The sequence below is a fragment of the Cyprinodon variegatus genome, unplaced genomic scaffold (assembly GCF_000732505.1).
Source record: "Cyprinodon variegatus isolate N-32 unplaced genomic scaffold, C_variegatus-1.0 Scaffold241, whole genome shotgun sequence".
Taxonomy (NCBI): domain Eukaryota; kingdom Metazoa; phylum Chordata; class Actinopteri; order Cyprinodontiformes; family Cyprinodontidae; genus Cyprinodon; species Cyprinodon variegatus.
The window spans coordinates 67156-86508 of NW_015150694.1; the positions used below are offsets into that span (position 1 = coordinate 67156).

The window sequence follows — 19353 nt, forward strand, 5'->3', positions numbered from 1 at the left end:
AGTTAGAATGTTTTAAATAATGACAACGATTATCATGTACTTTTTAGATATACATCTAAATTTATATTTCTTTCCTTACAAATAATACCCATAATCTGATTCACTCATCAGAGGTATCGAACAGTGAACCCTAGAGGTGAAGAGGGGGAGGGGAAGAACAAAGGAATCACAGAAAATGGTGGGAAAACATGATGGGTTAGAAAATGATGAATGCTAATGATAAAATCAGCTCTGTCGTTGGTCAGTTATGTTTAACTTATTCCATTGAGAGGGAATAAAGCATCTTTAAGTCAAAGAAAAAGGACGGGCGGAAGGAGGATGGTAGGAAGGCAGAGGCAAAGGGGAGACAGAAAAGAAAGGGAGGAGGGAGCTCTGTTGCGTTTGCCTCCTCTGTCATTCTGCTGCTGCGCCGTTCAGCAGCAGGAGGGCGTGCAGAAGGGAGGAGAGAGGAAAAAACGGTGGAGAGGAGGACAGAGGGGAAGGAGAGAAAGGGAGCGTCTGGGCAGCACTGCAACTGCAGCAGCTGCAGCAGCCTGTCTGGAAGAAAGAAGGATAGAAAGGGACAGGAGGAAGGGAAAGAAAGCAGAAGATTTGAACTGAAGGGGATATACATGTATGATTCCACACAAGGAGGCGTGTTTGACTAAGGAAGACCATTTTCTCCCTCCTGATGCGTTTTGATAATGGTCTCGTGCAGGAGGCGTGCTTGGAAATAGAGTGAAAGGCAAAAACGAAAATTTGAAGATGGAGAGGACTGACAGCACCAAGGCATACGGCCAAGCAGATGGCAAAGGAGTAGGCATGGCAGCTAAGAGGGCCAAATCTGGAGTGCCCCAGAGCACACAACGTGGGGAGCTAAAGGTTTATCGGGCAGGCAGTTCTGAGGGCAGGATACCAGTGCCCTCAAATCTTCGCAAGCAGAGGTCGATGACAAATCTGGCTGTCCTCACTGATGCTGAGAAGAAGCTGCATCTATATGAGCCAAAGTGGTGTGATGACATGGCCAAGCCTGGAGCAGGGCAGACCAAGACCAACAAGCCAAAAACCCCAGGCAGTGGCAGCAGTGCCGGTGGGGGTGCCCCCCTTTCTCGAAACCTATCCAAATCTGAACATTCACTGTATCAGGGAAAACCCAAACCTTTCAGTGCCCTGGCTGCTCCTTCTTCCCTGAGCAAGCAGAGCCGCATACCTCGTGGTCCTTTTGCTGAGGTGAAGCCGTTGAGCAAGGCACCTGAGGATGGAAAGTCAGATGATGAAATCCTCTCAAGCAAAGCAAAAGCCATTCCAAAGAAAGCTGGAGCTGGTGCGGAGTCCAGTTGCAAAGGCCAGGGAGAGGAAGGTGGAGATAAGCCATTTCTGAAGGTGGACCCAGAGCTGGTGGTGACAGTGCTAGGAGACCTGGAGCAGCTTCTTTTCAGTCAGATGTTAGGTAAGTACAGCAAAGCCCTGTCAGTTGGTTAGGTGTACTACGAACCAGAGGACCTGATCATGCTATCTGCTCCAATGCACCACGCCCCCTCTCATACAGCAACACGGCAACCCGCTTCTGCAGCAGGTGGACATTTCTCCTTAGCAGGTTTTACGCAGTTCACAAGTGGGAGGGAGAAATGCATCATTGTACTCCTATTGTTTTTTTTATGCTATTTTTTTCCCCCTAGAAAGATTTTCAGATAGTTGAACACCATCAATCTCCATTGTTCTAACTCATCCAGGATGTTATTTAGATGTCTGATGCTTGAAGGTTGGTCATGTGAAACATTCTCACTCACTATCATAACAATATGGGGTGACTGTGTAAAGCTTGGAGGGGTTGGGGGGAGGTTGTGGATTATGACCTGCAGATTGATCATATTTCTGAAGCCCTCATTTGCTTGAACATGTGCGGATGCAGTCAAGGCTCTATCTGCTCGTCTCTGCATGCTTCCAAAAAACATTGACAAGCCATATTGAGTTCCTTGTTCTTCTCTGGGCATCACAGTTCTGAGGGGTGGTTTACATCATCTCTCCCACTGCAGGGCAAAGCCTTGAGCTTTTTAAGCGTAGTTCAGGTATTGGAATGGGCTTCATGAATAATAATAAGATTCTAATTGTTGAAGGTGATGATTAGGATTGTAATGGCTGATTATTTTGTGCTTTGTTTATCTTCGTACAGCAGGGTCTTTTGTATTCTTTCTCAAGTGGAGCATTATCACCTGTAGTCACAGAAGAGAACAAAGCTTTATCTTTGGGAAATCTGCCAGATGTTGTCAACACAAAGCCTACATTCATTAGGGTGATGATCCTCAAAGTCTCTTCTAACATGTTTCAGCTTTAAATTTGCTTAGATACTTGATGCTACAATTAAAACTTTACTTTAAAATAAAAAGCATTCCCCTGAATATAACCAATCAGAAATTTTTTTTATATCATTGATCGTCATATTGATATAAGGACGATTTTTAACACCACTTTTTCAGCACAGCATTAGCTCTCAGATATAGCAGCATGTTTTTCCTTCACATTCGTTTTACTTATTAACAACATTAGTCCTCTTGCTTTTTAATGAACCCATCTGTTGCAATTCGACATGTTGCCCATGCCTCATTAACCTGAACAGAAACCCATCATTCAAGTATGTCTCAAATTATATACCAGGAAAGGTAAACTGTAAACACGACAGACGTCAAACATACATATTAATGTCATTTGTGGGGCTTCAAAGAATTGTAGAACATCCCATATATTTTTCTATTTGTTAATATTTGACTTCAAATATTCAAATCAAACCAACATTTGTTATTTTAAAGCACGGAGGCGTGTTATCTTACTACATTATGTATCATGATAGAAATACCGTGTTTGCCACTGACAGACCTTTTCATTCATTATTTAAAATGAAGTATGCATTTTTATGCATACTTTTATACATACTTCAGAATGCAATTTTATGCTGAAATTAAATGAGTCTCTTAAATCAATTGCTTTCTCTTTTAGTCTGCTTTCTGTAAAAGTCAGTGAATTATGCAAAAAAAAATAGCGTATTTGTTTGATGATCTTGGCGCTGATGACTGGCTTAGTTATTCATTTGATTCATCTGTCCAATGCTACCTGGTTTCTAATCACTCATCTGATCCACTGGCTCCTGCATCTATTTAAGGTGCTTGCATCCAGTTATCAGGGCCAGATTATTCTCCTTCTCGTCTGCCATGGGTGAGAGGATTTTTAGCTTACCTGAGTGTTTCTGATTTCCTGATCCTTACCTGTTCTGCCTCTCAACTACTGAGCCTCCCTGTTCCCTTCTGAATGGTTTGCCTGAACTGTCTTTGGACTCTTGGACCTCTGAGCCTGCCTGTTCCTGTTCTGATCTTTTTGCCTGATCTGTCTTTGGACTCCTGCTTGTTCTCTGGGCTGCAGCATCTGGGACACTCTGGGCTATGCCTGTCGCATCTTGTTGGCAGCCCACCGGCTGAATCCTACCTTTCAGGACACGGCCCGGACTGTTAAACCAGGTTAGGGACTCACGCGTTCATGTCATCCTCCGTTTGATTTATGCTGTCACTTACCTGAGTTTCCTTTTACAGATAGACATCCTAGCCACTGCAGCTGCTGAAATGCAGACCCATCTTTAAATAAATGCTTTTAAATTATCACACTGTCTCTCTTACCTTGAATACTGGGTCCTCTGTTCTGAGTCATGACAATTTTAACAGATTAAGAAAGATTAGATAATTATATCCTGAGTTTTTGCAGCTTCTAATTCTCTACATTTTAGTTTAGTTGAGGCACACATGAATATTTTTAAAGCACATCTCCACCATCATCTTTATCATCATCATCATCACTATTACAATGCCCTTCCATTATAAAATTAAGTATGAAAAATAATTTGATTTAAGACAAAGGTGCTATGGATCATAATTTGAATATCCGCCAAAGAACAAAAACAAAAGCTCCTGTGAGGATGCATGCTTAACCTAGCAGAGAGTGACATTACACTTTCTGAATAAAGTTCCATACGGACTAAATAAAAATGCTGAATTCATTGTGTAGATACACTTAGGGAGAAAAAATGTGGAGGATGTGTAAGCCTATCTCCTAAGGTCTGACAAACCAAAAATTATATTATTAGACAGCAAAAATAATCACAGGTACATTTGGAATAAAGGGGAGCATGACTTCAACAGCTAGCCACAGGGCAATCCTTAAAAAAATAGTTAAATTATTAAGAAAAAAAACATTATGTAGAAATATCTACACTGAAAGCTAGAACTTGGACATAAAAGGGTCTGTTATGTGGACAGTGGCCTGAAATATACCAATTAGTTTGCAAGAGGATTAATTGCAGTCATTGTTTTGATGTGAAATTACTCGAGCAGAATTAAAAAGTTGAAAGCAAGTTGGCCCCAAACCTGATGCAGTAACATTAACCCTGACTGGGGTTATGTGAAATGATGCCTAAATGTTGTTTAAATTTAGAGATGGACTCTTTTAATATGATTCCATTTCTCAATTTTTACATTCTGCATTGTCTTGTCATATAAAGACCAATAATACCCTGGGTTGGAACACAGCACTATTTAGATTGTTTATGTTCTGTTACCTGACCTAATGCTTTACGCCAGGGGTCGGCAACCCAAACTGTTCAAAGAGCCATACTGGATCAAAATAAGACAAAACAAATCTGCATGGAGTCTCAGAAATGTAAAAGTTATAAAAGCATTCTATGGCAAGACAAGCTTTAAGTATATAAGCCCACTATAAAAAAAAAACAACTATGTGGGCTTACAGTAAATATATAATAAAATATAATAAGCAAATTTTACATCATTTGACCACTCTGCTGGACGATATTTGGTGTCTTAAGTTTAAATTCCATTACAATATTAATGTATTGTTGCATTGATGAAAATATAGAAACACAATAAAGAAATCAGATTTTTAGTGTTATTTTTAATTTTGAGGATTTGGGAAAAAAAAAAATGAAAGAAAATTCTCATACCTACATAAAAGCCCTACCTATTCGAGCTGTGGACGGTTTTCCATGCTTGCAACAAAACTAGCAGAAGTGGTGATTTAGACTTAGACATCTTTTGTTGTCATTTGTTATACACAGAGTTTATACAAAACGAAATTTCATTTTGTACAGCTTTCAGAGAGAAAATGAGCAGCAGCTTAGCAGTAAAATTAATTAACATTTCCATTTCATAAAGTGGAATGGAAATGTGGAGTAGAGGAGTTTGGAAATGCAATCCACTTCTTAGATCTACCTGTATCTTTGTGCTTCTGTAATGTATCCATAATTACCGCAATCACACTTATTCTTTCTCTCCCGACTTGGTGGTCGGCTGCATAGCACGACTTCCCTCAACATGCCTTTTCATATTACTCTTTTTATTATTTGGCATCTTCTCATTACAAAGCAAACATGCAGGCAATCTTTCCACATTGATAATGAAAGCAAATTATTTAGTCTATTCTTCTTTGAAACCTCTGTTATCACCACCTATCTTCCTTTTTTTCCCTTTGGGATCCATGGCTCTAGAGACAACCACTGGTTTGTTTACAACAGCCACCTGCCTGGCACCATACCACGCTGTTTTGCAGGCTATGATTTAAATCTTCATTAACAGAAATGTTTAGATTTATTGTTTAAGTGTATTTACTATAGACATTTTTACAGCATTAAAAAAAGCATAATGATTGTTGGTTTCACCACCTGCACACCATATTAAAACAAACAAACAAAAAAAGAATCCATCTTTTTTCCATTTTTATACATTTTTTAAAAAATCTGCAGGGAGACACAAGGGGGGCATTAAAGGGCAGAATGTGGCTCTAAAGCCCCTGACCCCTGTTTAATGCACATAACATGCTTGACTTTAAACTTGGCCAAGTGACCCTGATGTCCTTAGTACCCTGGAATAGATCTAGACATGATGGCCGTTATCTTTTGGCCTTAGAAACTTGCCTTTAGGGTTCGTAGAAATAAAACCTTCTTATGAATTGACCTCAGTCTTTCTGTTATTGACGCACATTTCCTCCAATATTTGATTTCCTTATTTTTGCATTTTAGGTAGTTGAACCGTTGATGGAGTCTGTGTTCTGTAACCTTAAAACAGAAGCAAGGATTAAATGACAGAAGATGAGGCATTAAAATATAGTCAACATACATGTTACTGTAAATAGTTTTGTGTTTGTAGTCTGCTGTACACCCATGACCTGGCCAATGCTTAACATGGAGCTTCTTTAGCCCCATACCTCATTATGAGCTCCCTGAAGGAATGCTTTTGCTTCCAAAGTAGAAAGTCTCTTTGTTTCCCAGCATATCATCAAGAAAGATGTTAGGTTAATGGTCTCCTTTATTTGATGGATTATGTTAGTTTATGCTCCAAATAGCACAGGGATGTATTATATCCAAGTCATTAATTCATGATGTGAACAGGAAAACATTTTTTATGCTGAATTTGTAAGTTACCAGACTGAGACATCAGGTTAACATTTGTTTGACTCCCCATGAGTTAGATTAGAAACGTACATGTGGCAACGTCATTGGAAAGATAAATTGACATCAGTGGTCCTACTCAAGGGTGCAGCCTTCTGGGCCCTTTATAATCTCAAAGTCAGTGGGCGTCTGTCCATGCAAGTGCAAGAGGCACATGAGTAAAGAAACGAGAAAAAAAAAAGACTTATTTACTTAAAGCAAAAATTGTTAATAGGGTTCTAAGCTACAATTACATTACATTGGTGAGTGGTTCTATTATGCATTTCAGACTAAGAGCATGGGAGGGTGAGACCGAGTCAAGACCTAGACCAGCGCCCTACACTTCGGAAAAATGTCAAACATAAAAGTCCTTCTCAAATAAATCTAATACATCGGCATTCCAAAAAAAAAAAGAATACTTATTAATACTCTACTCATTACCAAAGTCTTCACTTCCCTTTTTAATCAAGTGTTTGATAAAATTGTGTCAATAAATGTATATTTTTAAATAACTTTTTTTGCTTCCCTTGCTAAAGCACAAAATGAATTAGCTGCAGCTCACAAATCATTACTGGAATTCTTGTAGCAAGATTGACTTTGATAAATGCATAAGGCCTTTATCATGTTTTACTGAAAAATACCTTTACAATAGCCTTTTTATTTTACTCAAACATTTTTTGGTGAACAGACAACTGAGTTATTCAGCGCTGATGTACCAATAAGCCTGTAACCTATTTTCCTTCAAGTTCCTGCACTGTTTGGCACATGTGACATCAAGCACATCAATGTTGAAAGGGTCCAACCTAGCAAACAATTGAAGTGTTATACTCAAAATGGATTTTGTGGATACTCAGAAGTGACCGGCATCCAGCTCAATTCAGAAAATAATGGCATTTCCACATAAAGTAAAAAAGTTAAAAGAAAAACTTTTTAAGGTCAATTGCGAGCTAGAAGCATGAGCAGAATAGTGCTACAGTTCTGTGTTTTGGCCAAAGGTGTCAATGTCATTAAGAAACTCTGTAATGCTTCTTAGATAAAAGTAAATTATTAATAATATATTTAGGATAAATGTTGTTTCATGATTTTAATGCTCACTTCTCAAGTCACATTGACATATATATATATATAATTTTTAAATTGCAAATGGATACATTTTCTTTTCAAATAATTGAATTTGTGGCACTTATGGCTTTCTACACTGCTGCAGTCCAATTGCTTCTTTAAATGGCTTTTACTTGTAAAAAATTAGGGTGTAGATTAAATTTGTTTGTGCAGTTATCTACCTGTTATAGCCACAACATAACGCTGAAGCTTTTTTTTTTGTTTGGCCATTGAACAACAAGGAAAATATTTTAAATGATAAAATATTTTAAGATCATATTATAGGATTTACCTTTAGTGCTAAAATTTTTAATACTTGGAATGATTTGCAAATTAAATAACTAAACCTGCCTTGCTTGGTTTCTACCCTGTTACTGTAATAAACAACAAAATTGCCTGTTTTTATTTCATGTGTTTAAGCAGCCATTTTCTTTCTGAGAAATGGGACAGAATTTAAAACAAGTAGGAAATCTGATTAAGGCAACTTTATGCATTATACTATATGAGTGAACCATTCTGTGTGCAAAACTTGTATTGTCTGACCTGGTACAGTAATATTTTTCCAGTAATCACTTGCTGACTTGTGAAATCTGACTTGCGCTAGTTTATGTCATCATCAATTGGAAGTTGGAACATGGTCTGAATTATTCATATGTAGTAAATGTTTATCATTTAGGTCTGTTACTTACAGATATAAAGCAGTAGCATCCAATGTAGAAAAAAATTTTGATAACTTTCTTGAGTAAGACATTTTTACAATGCTACATGCGCTAGCTGTAGCATTGTGAATTTTGTCCTCTCTGTTGGCATTGCTGCAGTGCAGGATGCCAGAGGACCACCAGCCATTCAAAGATATGCAGTGCATAGTTTATGCAGAAGTATTCAAAACAGATGTGATTCACACGTGGCTTTTATCAGCCCATCCTGCTTCAGTGCTGGGATCAATCTGATTGTAAAGGATGTTCATACCTCTTTGTTCTAATAAAAATAGTGAGCTTTGGCTTTCTGGGTAACAGGTGGCATATTAAAAAACCCAAAAAACAAACAAAAACATTTTGCATGCGCCATTGAGTATCTGAATTTCTGCTGTCCTGAATTTTCCAACTTAGGGACAATAATAATAAGGATATTGTATTGTATTCTATTCTATAAACAAGGAACTGGGGTAGTGAAAATGCAATTTATGTATAATAAGAAATATATATTACCACTCCTCATGAAAATATACAACCCATCCTCTTAACAAGGGTGGGTCATGTTTTTTATCTGTCCCATCTTAAAAAAAAACACAAAACAAGTTCTAGCTTAAAGAATAAGTGTATAGTGAACTGAGAAAAAGTTATTTCAGAGGAAATAGACAAATAGGAAATAGACACAGCCAGTGTGTAATATGGTAATCTCATGGAGCAGCTTTAATTCAGTTAATGTGCATATTTGTGTTTGTAGATAGAGTTCATTAGATGTGATATTTGATGCACAATGCATTTTTTCTTTTGCCTTAAAAAGTTAGGGGTAAAATAAACCCCCTTTAGATGTATGGACTAAAAATAAATAAACTGGTTTCAAGTAGCAGACTCAAGGTGGTAAAGATATGAAAAGTTTGAAAATGTTTGGTCACACAAATTATTTGGACCGTTTTTCCTTCTTAAAAGTTGACAGATTACATTTATTCTGATCATTAGCAGATGTGAGCGCCACCAGTATTCTGCGGGTGTCATATCATTTTAATCATTTCTTAATCATAAAAACCTAGAATTAAGGGACGTACAGTATATAATTTTTTTTCCCATGGCCATGTAGTGAGAAACAACTGGGACATTTATGCATTTTTCAGACAAATTTAAATAGCAGTTAGTCCCTTTTAACAGTTGGGTATTCCATCAATTTCTTTTGTTTATATATTTACTGAACAATATTATTTTACTATAGCCTTTCCAGAATTACACTTCACTAGTGTCGAAGGGTATGTGACAGGCTATAATGGCAGAGGCCAAAAGTCAGTCAGTCCGTCAGGCCGTCCGTCCGTCCGTCCATCCATCCATCTTCTGCTTACGTATCTGGGGTTGGATCGCGGGGGTAGCAGCTTCAGTAGGGAGGCCCAGATGTCCCTCTAACCAGCCACTTGGGCAACTGCTCCGGGAATTCCCAAGATGTGGGAGAAACATAGTCCCTCCAGCATGTCCTGGATCTCCCTCTGGGCCACCTTCCTGAAGGACGTGCCCGGAACACCTCACCAGGGAGACAACCAGGAGGCATCCTAACCAAATGTCCCAGCCACCTCAACTGGCTCCTCTCAATGTGAAGGAGCAGCATAATCTCATTTCAATAGTAAAATAACTGTGTAATTCTTTAAAGCTGTCATAGATTGTGAAGTAAAACCGTTTTTCACAATTATTTTCAACAACATTAATTTCTTAAGTCCAAAACAGGGCAAGCGTTATGGTTATATGTGAAGCCCTAAAATCAATAGCAGATTTAACTTTTTATGTTTAACAATCTCACCAAAAGGTAAATAATCAACATGTTTTAAAAACACAAGATACCCTGTTTTGCTCAGTTGATTTTTACAATTCCTGTTCTTTGGCCCCCTCACTTAATTAGTTAAACATCCTCCTATAACTTCAGCTTATTGCTGTTATGTGTGAGGTCTCCTGACATGCCTGCCACTTACCCAGTTAATGCAGTTAATATTCATTTGTCTTCCCCTGAGTTATTTGCTTCAGTTGTGGAAACCCCAGATCCTTGTTGGGTTTTTTTTAGAAGCACATTTTACAGCTAACACAGCAAGACCCCTAATTGTAGTGTAATATTGATTTGACATGGCCATAACCCAGTGACTTTATGATCCATATTGCATGGAGAAAATAAGCTGACATAGAGTAAAATTGCTGTGGCTGTAGTCGAGCTTTGTGGTACTTATAAGGTTTGAGGCATGTGAGTATTAGCTAATGCCCAGTGGACAAGAGAAATACACTTCAGAAGAAAAACATCTGAAATGGATCTTGGGTGAGGTGGAAATCCTCCTGCTGGGCAAACATAGTTATAGACAACTTGAGGAAGTACCACATCTGTTCAGAGGGGTGTAGCCTGACATGGTGTAACAGGCCATTAAGTAAAATTACTCTGCTTAATGACTTGAACATACACATATAGTTCCTGCATGGAAAACAGCTGGCACTGTAGATATACATAACATAGCCAGCTCTTAAGAATGAAGATAGGATTCTTGAGACTTTGTGTGGATAAACTCTTTTAAAATACAAATAAAAACCTAAAAAGGAAAAAAAATAGATATCCCCTTTTAAAAGACTTTTTTTTCTTTTGTTTTGTTTTACACAGATCCAGATTCTCAGAGGAAGCGGACTGTGCAGAATGTTCTTGACCTCCGCCAGAATCTTGAAGATACAATGTCGAGTCTACGAGGCTCCCAGCTGAGCCACAGGTAAACACATCTGGATATGCATTTGCTTTTTGGAGTGAAAAACAGTGTTCCAGACAAAAACAAGAATTAGGTTTTGTTTGATCTGGTCAGAGATGAGTGAAATTTAAAGTATAAGCATGGAAAAAAGAAATATAACCATTCAAAAAGAAACAACAAATAATTTATTAACTGCAAACAATGGTGTCAAAGCTTCTTGGGGAATTTCCATCTGGTGCACATCTGGCTCCCATCTCTTTATCAATGGCCTTCTTTCTTTCATGTTAGTGGTATCATTTCAGGAATCTTAGTTTTCGGATGACTAGGAGGTCTTAAGAGGAATTAGTTGTCCACGTACAGTGATTGTAGTAGATGGAATATAAAATTGTCTTATCTCAACTGGAAACTACAACATCTTTTAAGAAAGTGCTTATTTTTTATTCAAAAGAAATCAGATTTATAATGATACGTTTTGTTTTTCTTACTGACATAAAAAGTTCAGCTTACATTTTCTACAATATTATTTTACTGCTGGGTTTACCTTTTATGGTTAAAAACATAAATGGCTTGCCATGTGGGGAAGTTTCTTCTATCCCCACTCATGTTTAAAATCCTCCATCTGTCTACAAATTTTACATTAGAACAAAATAATCGACAATTAAGAGAAATAATACTTGTCTCTTGTCCCACACCGTGGCCTCTGGCTGGGATGCTTCTGCCTGGTGGGGCAACTTTTGGTTCTCTTCTGCAACTTTTGGTTTCTGCACAGTCACATCACTTCTTTTTTAGTTTGCAGTCGCTATTGTAAATGCTTTATACACCAGCATGCCAATGCATATATACTATGGGAGTTTGGTTCCAGGTTTCATGAATACACACTAAATTCTAAGCTGCAGCTACAGGCATATACCGCCCTGAATAATATTGTGTATTCAACACACATGGTTATGGTTAAAGCTGTTGGGTAATCTTTCCTTGAAGATAGTCTGACATTTCAACATTTTTAAGGAGCAATATGAAATTATTCATCATTTTAGACAGAACTAAAAATTAATTGATGTGAAGAACTATTGGAGTCTTTTTTTGATAAGATAAAGTGTGACGTCAAACATCGTACCTCATCTAACACTGTGTCTTATTTACAAGCTCGGCTGGTGGTGTGAGCATGTAGTCCGTAATAAAATGAGACTGATAGAGTAGGCCGTTTTATAGGCACTCTGGATTCATTCTCTGCACAATGGCAGAGAGCGCTTCCAGCCAGTAGAAATAGCTTGCTAACAACATTATAAAGTTATTAGCTGCCTACTTCTATATTGGACATGTTCCTTAAAAGGGCGATGCTATTTTGCTGGTTATTTTTCCTTTGCAAATATATACATAAAAAGGGGGCAACAGGGTAGCCTGACGTAGTCCGACTCAATTCTAGTCAGAATATGAGTCTGATACTGCTCCATAGAGCTGTGATTATGGGGCGTGTTTCGAACGAACCAGGAAATAAAAAGCCTCTGCACTCAATTGGATAGATCTACAACCAATAAGAGCAACAGAGTGCGTGACGTATGTTAAGCGAGGCATAGTTGTTGTCCACAAAAATCAAAGCATGCAGTTTCACGCCTAGAATAAGAAGATGAGACTTGATCGCGTTTCTCTGTTCCTCTTTTAAAATTAATTTGCTGTCGATATCTTCTAGAACAGACCTAATAGCAGAATCTACTCACCCAAACTCTCCAGCGGCAGCCATTATTGTTGTCACCCAAGCGCGCTTTGGTCACGTGGTTGATTACGTTACTCTTGATCATCTGTCCATCATCGTATAAAGCCCGCCCTGACAATTTGATTGGATCGCCTGACAGTGGGCGATAATACTCGCGCTACTATGGAGCAGAGCCAGACCGAACTTCCCCGAACTCAAACCTTGTGGGCGGGACTAAGTTCGGACTGGCACCCAGGCTAGCAACAGGGTGGGGTTGCAGCTGGACTGGAAGAAGACAGAGGCATTGTTGTTAGACTTCTTGTTTTGGTCTACAGACATTGCTTAACAGTCCCACCTAGTGGCAGTTTTGCACATTGCTCCGATAAAAGCAGCTTGAAGGACGTTTCTCTGAGAAAGTTTTCGAGGGATACTAAAATGTCTCCTTATCTCATCAAGACATTTCCTTTTGCACTTAGACAGCTTTTTAATTGAAAAACAGCTATGAACTCTTCCTCTGACACTTTCCCTCTTTATCTCTCCAGTTGTGTGGATAGCAGTAATGTGGGCTACGACAGTGATGAGACCAATGCCCGCAGCATTTCTAGCATGTCCAACCGTTCCTCACCTCTGTCTTGGCGCCATGGTCAATCCAGTCCTCGCCTTCAGGCTGGCGATGCCCCATCTTCCACAGGTGGAGGATACCAGGGTAGCAAAAGCTCCCCCCAGTACACAGCCCACACCATGCCTGCTCGCTGCTCCAGTCGTCTCAGTAGCTCGTCTCGCATTGAGCTTATTGAGGGACTTGATGATGATCCTGACCTCAAGTCTGGTTACCTTAGTGATAATGACCTTCAAGGAAAGAGTCTGCCGGATGATGACGATGATGACAACTTGGCTAATGGGTAAGAAAATAATTATTTTAACTCTTGCCATAAAAACAAAGGCCAATGAAAGCAGATCAAGCTATAAGTGGGTAAAATACAGCTTTATAGGTTTACATAACATGAACTGGTATATTTTACACCTTGTTCTAATGAAATTAGAGTTACACTGGTCGTATGCTGATGAAGATTCTCAGTCATCTAGGTCATAGTCATTCCGTGAAAATTCAAAAAATCCACTGGACTTGATTTCCAAGATTTAAACACGTTTTGCTACCTATCCAGGAAGCTTTCTCAATTGAGAAAGCTTCCTGAAAGCTTCCTTCATCAGCTCTCAATTGAGAAAGCTTCCTGGAGAGGTGGCAAAACATCACAATCACGAGGAGGAAGACTCAGCAAGACGGTGTTGGAGGAAGTTAGGTGAGGAACCAGCACTGAGGAACTGCATAAGGAGTGTATTTATAGGAGACTGAAACAAAGAGAGGACTAACAAGCAGATTGGGAGCAGGTGTGGACAGAGCAGAAAGGAAAAGAGCTAGAGAAAGAGGAGAACACAAGAGGGCAGCAGAGGGCAACAAATAAAAACCTGAAAACTGAAAAATAACCAGAGAAGACAACAAAATAATAAATAAACCACTAAAACTAGAAAACATGGGGCAAAGTAAAACTGAAAACTCAAAAGAAAACATAACAAAACCAGAACTATGGCATTAATTGTGATTTGTGGCCAATTACAATTTCTGTGAACACAGAGCTTTCCCTTTACAAGATCTTTTAAAACCAAACTCTTAAATCTTTGGTGTAGCTTGGTACAGGTACCTGGCCCATGGCTTATGTTGCTATGTTTCTTGGCTGACTTATTTAATGTCATTTATTTGCACTCTCACATTAGCTCTTACTCTTTAAAGTTTTCTCAAAGTGACTATATGATGACTATCACATAAATCAATAAGGAAAACAAGTAATAAATTACAATTCATATGGTGTTTCACTTGCTGTAAGGGCTATAATCAGCAAGTGCCAAGTGCATTAATAGAAATCACCTCACTGGTGGAGAGCTGTTTTTTTTTTCAAATGCAGAATTTTATTTGTATTTTTCATTTCTTTTGTTTTCTTCTCTCCACTCCCAGTTATCACCACTGCACTATTAATTTCTAGTCCTCAGTGTGCCTCTGTCTAATTTTTCGTCCACAACTTGACAGAAAATGGTGAGACTCAGGGAGTGACATAAAAAGAATCAAGGACAGTTCTCTAGAGTGGAGTAGCAGCTTTATCTTTGTGGCACATGCAGAGGGATTTAAGCTCAGCCTCTGGAGCACTCTCAAGGCCCTGCATGCCAGGTCACATTCTTACTGAGCATGGTAAGAGGCAGAAAAGAGATGACACACATTTAAAAATATTTGGAATTAGAGCAAGAAATAGAACAATTAAACTGGAGCAAGTTAAAGTTTGGTTTGTCAGAATAGGCAAAAGAAGATGGTCAAAAATAAAATCTCCTGCGATTGGAAGTAATGAATATTTTGATAAATAAATTGATTGCATCTTCTGTTATAGTTAAATTCATTTTCACACAGTCTATTTAGATTTTGTTTGCAGTATAATGTACATCAGTACAGTTGCTGTGAGAGTGTGAATGTGGACTTTTAGCCTTTGTCTTTTGACACACCATATTCATTAAATATTCATAAAAATATCTCTTCAAGGATAGCTCAAAATGATCTTTGCCAGGCCACAAAAGTCTAATACCTCAGCACTCAACTCACCAGAACACACGCATGCACAAAGGAACACACAGTTGACTTCAAGGCAAATTCTTCCAAATATGGTACAGGCAAGAGAGTTTTTTTTTTTTTTTCTTAATCTGGTTTGATTTAGATGCTTAAACTTGGAAGCTGTTTAAAGCCTAAGTTCTAATGCTTTTCTCCTTATCCTTGTCATATGATCAAAGGGAGGAGTATTTCTTTCCGCACCAGAATCACTGATGTGGTGGTGCTCTGTAACAAGTATTAATTCTTCCTCAAATATATATCGTAACAACCGTCTAAGCAGAGAAATATCTAATCCAGCTTCTTAGGAGAGTGCAGAAGCTCATGCTTCCAGTTTCCTTCATCAAAATGTGTGATCCATTTGCATTCTTACTACCTCCCCCTTTACACATGCTTACAGTTCAGCTCATTGAGAACCATTAGCTCTCTGCTTTTGAAAATAGACCAGGCTCCTGCATGGTTACCATGGAAACCAGCTGAAAATTGACTGTAAAGAGGAGGTGCAATTTCTGTTTCTATTCAGTGAAGGACCAGCTTTTTCCATTCTTCACACAGTTCAGTAATCTGAAATTAAATGCCACAGATAGTTTTAATTTAACATTATTATTAGTATTGATATTATAATGATATTCTTACAGCAGAACATTTAATTTGACAATGTTTCTGTATTCTACATTGTGATATGTACGAATAGAAAAAATGGACGTGTTTATGTTTGGGTGTCTGAACTAAAGCATGTTACTCTTAGTGTAATATGTATTGATTTATTCAGGTGGAATAAAAAAAAAAACTCTCTCAACTGAGATTAGACAGGAACAGGCATGCATAGTGGATGAGAGGAGGATCAGGTCAGGATCAGGAAATTAGAAAAGTATGGTACGCTAAAAACCCCTCTCTTCACTGGCCCGCAAGAACAGGATAATCTGGCCCTGATAGCTGGATGCAAGTCCCTTAAATAGAGGCAGAAGCAGGTGGATAAGATAAGCGGAAACGAGCAACCGGCTGAGTTAGACAGGTGAATGGAATGAGCAATTACACCGGCCATCAGTTCCAAGATCATGACAACCAAGGTGAGCACTGATTTTCAGCTGATCCTATCTGAACTCCAGAATGTCGTCTCACCTTGTGCTCTTAACTGGATTTTAATTATAAGCATCTTGGAAACTTACACTATAGAACACATGAGTAAAAAAATAAAACTTTAAAACCTTACATTTTAAAGATTTACTGGTTTATTCCAAAGCCCTTGGACTAATAGGAAAGAGAAACTAGTAGTTTACTACTACTACTATTTGTAAAAATTATTTACAGTAGCATTTGCTTTTCTTCCATCAAATCATAATACTTAAAAATCTAAAGGACTGGAGCTTAAAACGAAAAAGAAAAATTAGGCCTACATTTTATTTATTTTTTCATTTTGGTTTTCAACCAATCTGCTCAAGGCAGGATGTTTTTAAGACCTCTTCTATGGACATGAGCAATTACTGTATGATAAAAATTGTTTGATCTCCGGGGAGCAGAAAAAAGGTTATTTGAATTACATCATGAAAAAAAACGTAACGTAAAAAACTCAACTGTTGGTTTACAGAACCAACATGTTTCATTTAACATGGAAAATACTGTTGTCTGTCTGAATGTTTGTGCCATAGCACAGAGAAGATAATAAAACTCAGAGATAATTACTGCATATGCACACATTAGGTTTACTTTTCTTTTTTAAAACCTAAAGCTGCTTTCTCTTGTTTAATAATAATAAAAACTATTTTGATTTGTTTTTCACCATTTTTCAAACAGTTCACTTTCCACGTTTTTAATTCCCTTTTGTAAAACATCATGTTTTTATAGTGTTGCATAATACACTATTAATTTAAATAGTATAGTTTTACCCAGTGGGCTCATGGGGAATACAGTATGCAGACATGTATTAGTCCATACAGCAGCACAGAGGCAGCAGTGCAGAGCAGAGGAGGAAGCCTGGTTGAGCAGCAGGATCACTACTGATCACAATCGTGCACCAACACAGCTCTGGATGGGCTGCCATGGCAACCATCTTCCACTGACCCAGTGATCGGCTGCCTTGTGTGTCAGTTTGGTAGCTGCTGAGCAAATGAATGTGTGGAGGATGCATGTGTGAGATTCAAACGGTGGTTTGTGTGAAAAAGAAAAGAGCTGAAAAAAACAGGGTAGTACTTGGAGTAGATCATTGCTAAGAGAGGCGATTATGGGTCGCATTGATTAGATTATTCTAAAATTAGTCTGAAGTACAATTTGCATATATATTTTTCTTTCTGATGTCTGCATCTTAGACTATATCTTAAATTATTTCAGAACATCTGGTTAATAATAGTTAATGAAAGTGTCACACATACAGTAAACTGGATATATGTAATACTTGCCATTGCCTCTATAAACTGTGGATAAGCATTTGACCTAATTGCAACATATATAAACTGTAGTTAATGTATTTTTTTTTTTTTTATGTGGCATACAGTATTTAGGTATGTTTTCAAAGGCTGTATTAAATACCCCTCTCGAAGATACTGTTCATTGACAAATGCGTTCCATAATTCACCAAGGGTTTTCTGAAGACATCCTGGATGACTTCCCTCGCAGTCTGTGTTAAATTTCCCTTTCCTGTCTGAGTTCTGGTCTTAGTCATTCTGTACCTCCCAAGACTAAAGCCTCCCATGATTTTTCTGAGCCATTTGTGCAAAAGTTTTACTTCAGCCCATCTGCCTTGGTCCTTTATGGTTACCGCAGAGATTACCATTGTATGAGACCACAGCTTCAGGGGTTTTTGCTAAGAAAGAAATTTATATTCCTGGGTCATTCTGATGATGATCCATTTATCAACTTAAATATTAACATTTTTATTCAAATGCTGTTTATGCTCAATATTTTTTGTTTAATTTGGTAAAAACAACGGCTACTCTTAAACCAATAGAGCACAAACTCTAGCTCAGTCGATCACTTTAAAACACATCTGGGGTCAATATGGAGCTCTCATCAAGGGTCATTGAAATGGGGACTTAAAAAGACTCCCCCAGAACCAAATGTTCCCTTCAGACTCACCACTGTCCTTAACCCTGTGAATAATAAACTACTACTGCAGCCCCACAGGGAGCATGAATCATCCCTGTATCATGTCTGCGTGTGGTCGTCTGGACATGTGTAGTGGTGTTTGCTGCTTAGCCCCAGGTGGAAATGTTTTTTTAGATAAAACATTCAAATGTAAAAAATCGTATGGTATCTGTTTTAAAAGAAAACAAAACTTAGTTTTCTTTCGATAGTATAATTGTTGTAGAGATTGCATTTGCTAAAGCTCTAGACAGCAAAAACCTCCCCACCAAAAAAATAAAATAAAATAAAAATGTAAACACAAACACAGTTATATATATAAAACATATGAACTTTATATGTTTATATAAACTAAGTTGTGCATGTAAACACTTCCCTCACCCACTGCGGGCGATCTCCCTTTCCTCCAAGCTTTCTGGGAGCTTGAGGGTTCTGCGCAGTATTTTTGCTTTTCCTAGAACTTCACTTAGGTAGACCAAGATGTCTGATGTATTTCCTGGTATCTGCTGTATCCATATACATGTATGTATGTGTATGTATGTATGTATGTATGTATGTATGTATGTATGTATGTATGTATATTAGGGTTGTCACGATACTAAACTTTTCAACTCGATACCGATACTAAGGAAAATATTCGGTACTCGATACCATTTTCGATACCACAAGGACAAAAACAAAGACTCCAAAATTCCACAGAAATATTTTCATTAATAAATAAAATACAAGAAATAAATATAATAAACAATAAGAACAATATTTTGAGGTAGTATGCTTACAAATAAAAAAGTCTAAAACTGAAAAGTGCGTAGAATTATTCAATCACACAGTGTTCAGAAAGTGCATTGTCCTCTATTCTGCACTTTAGATGAATGACTGCTTAGGTGCCACTGGTGGTGGCACTGTATCGATACTTTTAAAAACGAGTATTGTATATGTTTCAGTATCGATACTTT

General features: G+C 37.9%; 1 protein-coding gene across 11 annotated transcripts in view; it reads left to right on the forward strand.

The window, feature by feature from the left end:
* The first annotated feature begins 440 nt into the window (after positions 1-440).
* The window catches only part of nav1 (neuron navigator 1), a 54699-nt gene continuing 35786 nt past the window's right edge, over positions 441-19353 (forward strand). For 4 of the 11 annotated variants that reach the window (XM_015381765.1, XM_015381764.1, XM_015381766.1 and 1 more), the window contains exons 1-3: positions 443-1429; positions 10901-11003; positions 13215-13574. In XM_015381765.1, the coding sequence (XP_015237251.1) occupies positions 745-1429; positions 10901-11003; positions 13215-13574 (1148 nt within the window). In that variant the 5' untranslated portion in view covers positions 443-744. Of the gene's footprint in view, positions 1430-6320; positions 6325-10900; positions 11004-13214; positions 13575-19353 lie in introns of those variants that run through there. The other 7 variants (XM_015381763.1, XM_015381767.1, XM_015381768.1 and 4 more) reach the window with 4 other exon arrangements.